This window comes from Lytechinus variegatus, chromosome 18 (assembly GCF_018143015.1).
Source record: "Lytechinus variegatus isolate NC3 chromosome 18, Lvar_3.0, whole genome shotgun sequence".
In the NCBI taxonomy this organism is placed as follows: Eukaryota; Metazoa; Echinodermata; class Echinoidea; order Temnopleuroida; family Toxopneustidae; genus Lytechinus; species Lytechinus variegatus.
Genome location: NC_054757.1, coordinates 8,486,739 through 8,496,100, shown reverse-complemented (window position 1 = coordinate 8,496,100; position 9,362 = coordinate 8,486,739). Strand labels below are relative to the sequence as shown.

The 9,362-nt window shown below is 35.0% G+C and overlaps 1 protein-coding gene across 1 annotated transcript; it reads left to right on the top strand.

Annotated features, from left to right (window-relative positions):
* Positions 1-3,609: 3,609 nt before the first annotated feature.
* On the top strand, positions 3,610-9,362 carry LOC121431893 (nucleoside diphosphate kinase homolog 5-like). Its single transcript, XM_041629675.1, has 5 exons — positions 3,610-3,829; positions 5,026-5,231; positions 5,840-5,940; positions 6,992-7,110; positions 8,062-9,362. The coding sequence occupies exons 1-5, from the start codon at positions 3,683-3,685 to the stop codon at positions 8,140-8,142; spliced, it is 654 nt and encodes a 217-aa protein (XP_041485609.1). The 5' UTR covers positions 3,610-3,682; the 3' UTR covers positions 8,143-9,362.

Here is a 9,362-nt window from a genome sequence, read left to right as displayed (position 1 = left end):
TTCTTTTTGTTATCGTCGTTGTAGACGATATCCTTCTTGTTGTCCATCCGCTCTTTGTTTACGACTTGAAAAATTCCTTTACAAATACCATGGCGGCAACAAAATTAACAAATTAAGAACATAGTAATGATTAAATGTCATTTTTTTCTTTGGGGTAAAAAGATGGACCAAACATCATAAATTGATTCGGTAATCTCTCTGGACGTATTAATGAACACGAATGAAATATGACAAACGCAGCTATCTTGATGTGAGACCATAGGCAGCGGAAGCTGGGGGGGGGGCGGAGGACCTGTTCCCCCCTAAATTTGAGGTGGGGGCGGTCCCACCTCCTAATTTTTTGTTGAGAATTTTTTTTGCTTGTCAATTTTGTTTCATGCGTCCGTCCCCCCCCCTGAATGTGTCCATCCCAAAATTTCAGGTGGACCCCCTAAATTTTCTGTGTTCCGCCGCCAATGTGTCAGACTACCCTATAATGCTTGTTCTTATCATAGAAAGACAGATGCATAGGCTTAGTAACCAGAAATAAATTTAAAACTATAACATGTACAATGAACGGCTTAACAAAGAATTGCATTTGATGTTTATTTAATTTGTAAGAGCCATAATGAGTCTACATAGTTGATAATAAAATAAGGGGTTTCATGATTGCGACAGTATTATGCAGGACCTTAACGGGGTGGGGGGGGGGGGGGGGGGCTGGGTGGTTTTCAGCCAACACTTCGTTTCCAAATTTTAAAAATGACCATAAATGTGATTTTTGCATGGTCAGCCCCCCACTTTCAAAACCATTCCGCAGCCCCCTGTAGGGAGATGTTGTAGTTAGAGTTGCTTACTTTCAAACAGAGTTGAATCAATACTGTGATGAAAATACAGACTGAACTCGGAAGAATTTCAACAGATGTTGAATTTAAATTGTATTATTAAAATTATCATGGATGATAACCATATTCATGTATACAAGAGTCTGATATTAATAGATTTGCTTCGATTTCGATCTCTTCCTAGCCCTCTCAACCTTTGTACTCTTTTTTGCACAATGGGGGTTACCGGAATTGCTTTAATTGGAATCAGTTGATCTAAATGTTTCTATCTATTTCCACTTTTATTTGGCAATATACTCAGAATGAAGATGATAATGTCTAATGGCAGCAGTTTGCAATGAGTTCATAATTATAGGCCTACATAATTTTTTACAAAGTAATTCCTTAAAAAGCTTTGTGCGCTATATTAACGCCTATATAGCTTAGCCGGGTAATATAGGAGCGCCTTGAGCAACTAACAAGGTGGATGTGCAGGCGCAATATAAAAACTATTATTATTATAATGTGCATAACAAAATAAATCGTGTTAAATTACCTTTTGTAAATTACTTAGGTAGATTAGTCCTGCACGAGGGATGATCAATACTTACTTCGGGGGGGGGGGGCGAAGTCTGACAAGCAGAAAGAGGGAGTAAATATCTTTCTTCATGTTCTTTGAGAAAAGTAAAATCCAGGGGGAGGGCTTCCGGGGGCGGGAGGGGAGGGGAAAGGAAGGGGAGCAAATGACGCACGTGTCAACCCCCCTCCCCTCACATTTATAGATCGTAAATACACGCAGCTATAGGCCTTTTAAAACTTCACCTCGATCGCATGAGAGCCCCTTTTCGTTGATCTCCAGTACACTGTACAATCAATTCGAACAATGGGTTTGAGTTTTGACAATATTGATATTGCTAATTATTTTTGTCATCATTCTCTTTAAGATGTAAAGCGTTTTATGATTGACTTTTCCATTATTCCATTGATGTACATGTATATTATTGAATACTTGTTTCATTCATGAAAAGCCTATCTGACAGTATTATAGTGAAATTAAAATGTGAATGTATATAAATTGATAATAATCGAAATAGTAATCATTTTCATTTGATTATTTAATAGTCGGTATAGATCAATGTCATATGATACTAGGGGGCTGCAGGGAAAGGGACGAGAGTTGGAGGGAGAGATTGAAAATATATAGAAAGACATTCATGGTAGAAAGAGAAGAATGGAGATAGAAGCCTGCGGATATGGCTTCTGTAATAGCTCTGTGCATAGAGTAAGTGACAGAGAAAGAGAGAGGATCGAGAGAATTACTTAAAGGACAAATCCACCCCAACCAGAAGTTGATTTGAATAAAGAGAAAATCCACGAAGTGTAACACTGAAAATTTCATCAAATCGGATGTAAAATAAGAAAGCTATGACATTTTAAAGTTTTGCTTAATTTCACACAACAGTTCTATGCACATCCTGGTCAGTATGCAAATGAGGAGACTGATGACGTCATCCACTCACTATTTATTTTGTATTTTATTATATTCAATTCAATTCTTTTATTTTATTTCCATTCAAAACATAATACAAAGTAATATAAAGCAATACAAATCAAGTACAAATTTATAGAAGGGCATTCTTACTTCGTAAAACAGAAAAAAACAGTATAATATATATGAAATGTGAAATATTCTGATTTTATCCTCATTGCCAAGTGAAACAACTATTAATTTCTCCCTAAACATGTGGAATTAGCATTGTTTAATACTATATTGTTCAGTCAAGTTGGTCCTTCAATTCCGCTATAAAAAATGAAATATTGTATAATTCAAAACAATAAAAACAAAAGAAATAGTGATTAACGGACATCATCGTCTGTCTCATTTGCATGTCACTGAGTAGTGCATAACTGTTTTGTGAAAAATAAGCGAAATTTTGAAATGTCATAACTTTCTTATTTTACATCCAATTTTGATGAAATTTTCAGCATTATGCTAGTTTGATTTTTCTCTATTCAAATCAACAATTTTTTTGGGTGGACTTGACCTTTAAGGGGAGGGGGTAAGGAGTATGAGTAGTGTGTGTGTGTGGTGGGGGGGGGGGCGTTGTCATTTCATTGCCAGATGGCAAAAATGATCATTTACTGATTATAATACTCGGGGGTGATATCCATTTTAAAGCAGAGAGAGTACACAATGGGAAGTTTTATTAAACGAGTTCAATCAAAATTGGTTTAGATGAGAAAATTATGAAAGTTACATTTTTTTAATAATGGCGATGCTCCAATTTGAAATCTATCTATCCATCCATCCATCCATCTATCTATCTATTTCAATTCAATTCTTTTATTTCATTTCCATTCAAAACATAATACAAAGTAATATAAAACAATACAAATCAAGTACAATTTTATCGAAGGGCATTCTTACTTCGTAAAACAGAAAAAAACAGTATAATATAGAGCATAAATGGAAGTCTATCTACCTATCATATCTATCTAATTGTATATCTATCTATCTATCTATTTCAATTCAAATCAATTCTTTTATTTCATTTCCATTCAAAACATAATACAAAGTAATATAAAACAATACAAATCAAGTACAATTTTATAGAAGGGCATTCTTACTTCATAAAACAGAAAAAAAACAGTATAATATAGAGCATAAATGGAAATCTATCTACCTATCATATCTATTTAATTGTATATCTATCTATCTATCTATCTACACCTTGTCCTTGATCAATGAATGAAAATGATAGGTAGATAATCACCTCGAAATTAATGAACGCGGAGGGCGCTTTGTATTTTGTTACTTGGCAACAGAAGCAGCTGTCATCTAGATTTCGTGAGCTAATATTCTCTGAAAAACCACCAAAATGCCTCAAAACGACATAGAGAACAGAATGATGGAGCCTCCCCAGGTATATGTAGAAAGGACTCTTGCACTTATAAAACCAGATGCAATCGACAGAGCGGTTGAAATCGAGGAAATTATCCTGCAGTCGGGTTTCACTATTTTGCAGGTAAAATTATCAATATTTCACAGTCCCAGATACTGCAGAATGTATAATGTTCCCTGTGGTTGCTGTGTCGTGCTAGTGCATTTGCTGACTGAGCCGAGTGACTCTGTGTGTCCTTTTGTCGGTTTGTCTTTAATCATGTTTGTTTAAAGGGGAAGTTCACCCTGACAAAAAGTTTATTGTAAAAATAGCAGAAAAAATAATAAAAAATATTGCCGAAGGTTTGAGAAAAATTCATCAAATAATTAAAAAGTTATTAGAATTTCAATTATTTGATTTGTGACGTCATATGCGAGCAGCATTCCTACATAGCGAATGGTAAAAAATCAATGAAATGTCATTTTCTCAGAAAATTGAAAATGGTTTTCACTGTACCTTTTTTATATCAATAGACCAATCATTTCACACCCGATCATGAATAGAAAACAAAATTAAGTCATCAGGAACCATACAAAATTTGAAATTCATGCATTTTATATTACATAACACATGGGGCAGCTGCTCGTTTATGACGTCACAAATCCAAAACTTTGAACTCTGATAACTTTCTTACTCTTTAACGGATTTTCCTCAAACCTTCACCAATATTTTTTCTGCTATTTTTACAACAAAGTTTTCTTCAGGGTGAACTTCCCCTTTAATTGTATTTAACAATCTGTCTTCGAATAGTGTTCCATCATATACCGGTACTGAGTTTGTTTTAAAGTAGGCCTTGGCTTAAGGCTAGAGTTATTCATTTTTATTTTAGTTTTGAATTTTATTTGAAACCAAATCAAACTCAAAGTTTCAAATTGAAACCAAATTCATGACTGTCATTGACATTGTCAATGTCTGAAAATGACTGAAGTAAAAAAAAATAGTAGGCCTAAAATTAAAATTAAAAATGAAAAGGGGTTTGTTTCAAATTTTCTAGTTGTCTTGTCTTTCCGTTAATGCCCACAATCTTATTGGTAATTGTGTAAGAACAAAATTAACATGAGCGGGACTCAAACCCCTTATGCACTCACACATATGCAAGGTTAGTAATAGTATACTTACAAATATTAGTGAAATAGCATGTATCCAATACACATTGAAATCTAATTTGATTTTGCCCTTTTTGAAAAATAAAACAAATTGATGGACAGGAAAGTTACGACCTTTCAATACATTTTAGACCATGGTTTCATTTAGATCTCTTTTAACGCTCTCCCTTTCAGAAACGTAGGGTGCACCTCACACCGGAACAGATGAGTGATTTCTACGCAGAACACTTTGGAAAGATGTTCTTCCCGAGCCTTGTTGCTTACATGAGCAGTGGCCCTATCATTGCCATGGTCCTGGCCAGGGAGAATGCAATCGGCTACTGGAGAGAACTCTGTGGCCCAACCAATAGCATGAAAGCGAGAGAGACACATCCTGATAGGTATACTTTACAAACATGGCCAGTGGCGGATCGTGACCCGGAGGAAACAAAGCATTGGAGGGGCACTGTATTGTTTGTGAACACTGCTGTGCCCCTCCAATTCTTTGTCTCCTCCGGGTCACAGTCCGCCACAGAACATGGCTTAAACATTGCCCTACTAATTACAAGTGACTGGGAAATGAAGAAGTGGAAGTTTTCTGATGAATAACCTTTAAGTAAATTTTCCAACAGCTGAGACAAATATAGATATGAAATACATGTAGTTGAACATTTGATAGTGATTTGTTGATTTTAAAAGAATTTGTATGCTGCCTGATGAAGTTCGAATAAAATGGTCTTGGTATACTTTTTTTTCATATTTATGTATTTATTGTTATAAAATCAATCTCAAATCAATCAAAATATTTACAAGTGATCCATAATAAGAAACAATCATATACATGTACATTTGGTGATTTCGATTTTTCTTTGTACCTGCAAGTAAATTCCTCATGAAAAAAAAAATACCATGAATGAATTCAGAACTTTTTCCTTGTTTGGTTATTTGGATTTATTGCATTTTCTCTCTTTATTTTTGATTTTTTCTTTCTTCAATCTTTTTGTTTCAGCATCCGTGCCATGTATGGGATTGATGATCAACAGAATGCTGTCCATGGGAGTGATGGCTATCATAATTCAGAAAGAGAAATCAGATTCATGTTCCCAGATAGTAAGTGGATCATTCTTGAATTTGTTTAAATTAAATTTCAAGTTTGCCCCAGTATTACAAGGAAATTGAAAAGGCAGACTGAGACGGTTAAAGGTTTACAAATTTTAATTTACCAGTATTTGTGACTGGACACAGGATGAAGAAAAAGAAAAAGAAGAAATAAAGAAGTAAAAGGAAAAGAGGAGTGATAAGTATGATCTATAATGCTCCAAATCTCTCTGCATTTATAAAAAAAAGGAGTTATGCAAAATTAATTGTATTTACTACCAATTACATTCTACACATAGGTCAAAGACTTTGCAGTGTAGCTATATATATTTATCAATTTTTGCCTTAAAAGGTTAAGACGCATTGGCCCGAATTCACAAAGGTGGTTTTGAATCCATGGTTTGTGCATATTTCCTGTATAAATTACGCTCAATTTCTTTATTCATGATCTGGTGAGAAAGTTGTAAAATGTAATATTAGTTTTGATGCATTTTGTTGTGCAAAGTATTTCTATTTCATTTATACTTCATTTTCCTCTCTCTTAACCGCTTAGAGGCAATTATGCGATTTTTGCGGTATATAAAATTGTTATTATTATTAATTTAGCGTGTATTGGGCATGTGTATCAAAAATTCCAATGCTGATGTGCGGTTTTGTCACATTGCGCCAAATTGATGCCTGTTACCATGGTTAGATACGCTATTTTATTCATGAGTCCACTGTTTGAAGAGTGGACTCATGAATAAAAACAATGGACTCATGAATAAAATAGCCTGGATAACCACAGCAGAAGGCGTCCATATGGCGCACTGTGACAGAAGCGCGCATCAGCATTGGACATTTTTTATACACGCGCCCGATGTGTGCTACATGAAGCGTAATTTATACAGGAAATCTGCATAAACCATGGACTCAACCGTGGGTTTTCAAAACCACCTTTGTCAATTCAGGCCATTAAGCTTTTAAAAAATTGTCAGGATGTTAAGTTGACTTTTACAGGTAATATAATTTTCATTGTTATCATTGTGTTTTTTCATTATGATTGTTCATGTTTTCCTTTCAGGTGTAATTGAGCCCATTCCCGCTGGTCAAGTAGCTAAGGACTATCTTGCTAAGGTGGTGAACCCAACTCTTCTTAAAGGACTCACAGAGCTCTGCAAACAGAAGCCAAAAGACCCAGTGGTAAGTGTTTGGCTACCACTCTCTGTAGGATCTATTCTAGCTTTGGTAACCCTTAATAGGGTTTGTCAGTTATATTTTCAGCTGGCAAATAGCAAAGCTACAATAAAATGAATTATACAAGAAATTAATTTTGGGTTCAATTAATTTTTGGTTCCTTGGCTAAGAGGATATAAGTCTGGTGGGTGTTTCATAAAGCTGTTCGTAAAATACAAATTACTTTGTTTTTGGTTCCTTGGCTAAGAGGATATAAGTCTGGTGGGTGTTTCATAAAGCTGTCCGTAAAATACAAATGACTTTATGCATGACTGGTGATCCTTTCATATGCTATGTGATATTGCTATGTAATTGACCTAAGAACATGTTCCAGTCATGGGTAAAGTCGTTCGTAACTTTACGAACAGCTTTAAGAAATGCCCACAAGGTTTCATTTTACAGTTTAATATCATGTATTGTAATCTTAATAAAAAAATTGCGAGTGGCAGACTAGACGATGATGTTATGCATCACCAAATACAACTTATATCCAGGCTAGATCAACAATTGTTTATGATTGTTCAATCACTTTCATACAATGTATTTATCCTTTTGAGCTATTTTAACTGGGCTTTTTCACACCAAGTTCTTGATGGAGGCAAGTGTCATCTATTTTAACTGGGCTTTTTCAAACTATGGGGCCCGTTTCATATAGGACTTGCAACTGTTGTAACTCTGCCATTATGGCAACTACCATGGTAACAAGGCTCAGCAGCCAATCAAAATCAAGGTTACCATGGTAGTTGCCATAATGGCAAAGTTACAACGGTTGCAAATTCTTTATGAAACGGGTCCCTGGTTTTTGATGGAGGCAGGATTCAAGTGACCCCCTCCCCAGATCTCAGCTGCAACATGTCTGATTTATGGAATATTTTTATAATCAATATGATAACTCGCTTTTATTTTAATCATTTTCAGATCTGGTTAGCTGACTGGCTGCTGGTGAACAACCCCAACAAACCAACTATCAATGAGGGATTCTCGGTTGAGGAGCCATAAAAACTGCATTCTCAATAATGAACTGAATTTTCATGAACAATATTATTCTTGATCTCATCCAAGAGGAAAGCATGTGGCAGGCACATCTGAAAAGAGTCTGCCTTTTCATCTAGAACGTCAGGGGAGGGATTCACTTTGAACTCGATCCTTACAAACATTGATTCCGTAACGGTGTTTTTACTGCATGGAGGACATACAGTTGATGGGCGTGTCTAAATCAAGTTTGGCTTTCGTCTAGAAGACATGGATGTATTTTCATTCTCACTTTTTGTTCTGACTGGCCCTCTCACAGTTCATGTGCATTTTTTGCTCACAGGAGAATATCATAAATCAAGTGCTCACAAATACTAACACTTATTAATGCAACCAAACACCTCACTTGAATATCTATGTGTACTGTCCAGTGTATGATCCATTTAGATATGAAGGTGTTATTTATATTGCGTATATTTGATATGCCTTCTGTAACTTATCTTTGTAAGCACTTTTCATTCTTGCTGGAAAGGAAATTGGAAATAACTTAAAAATATCAGAGAATCTATGTGGATGTGAAAGTTTATTATCAAAGGAAGTTTATTTGTACATAGATTTTTATAAACTTGACACAATCTACATGTAAATTATTTACCATAGTCTCTTTTTTATATATGTCTTTGTTTATTTCAAATTTGGTATTGTCATTATTTATTATTTTTTAGTTGATCTCTATATTTTAAAAGGATTATTTCATGGTCATTCACTTATTATAATTTTTACCTCAAGTCACATTTCCCCTATGATGGCTCTACAGTGAGTCGAAACGACCGTTTTATTCATTTTTTTCTACCAGCTACATATACGTGGCTTGAATAAAAATGAATAAAACGTGTGTTTTTCGACTCACAGTATGGCCGCCATAGATGAAATGTGACTGAGGTATTAGTCTTATTCCACTCTGTTATTCGTGTCAATGCCAATACATACAAAAGAGATTTTTCACTTGATATTGGGTTGTTGGCCGATTGCTCATGTTGAAGGGCAAAAAATAAAAGGAGAGAGAAATGTCCCATTGAAACAAAATCCTATGGACCATCAAAGAAAATTTGACATCCCGGAAGAGGCTGACAGGCAGTATTTCAGTCACTCTCACAAAGTCTAGTTTTCATGACGGATTGATCAGATTCTCAATCATTATGATCCTGACAATTTACAAATAAATTTCTCCAATTTCTTTATCTCTT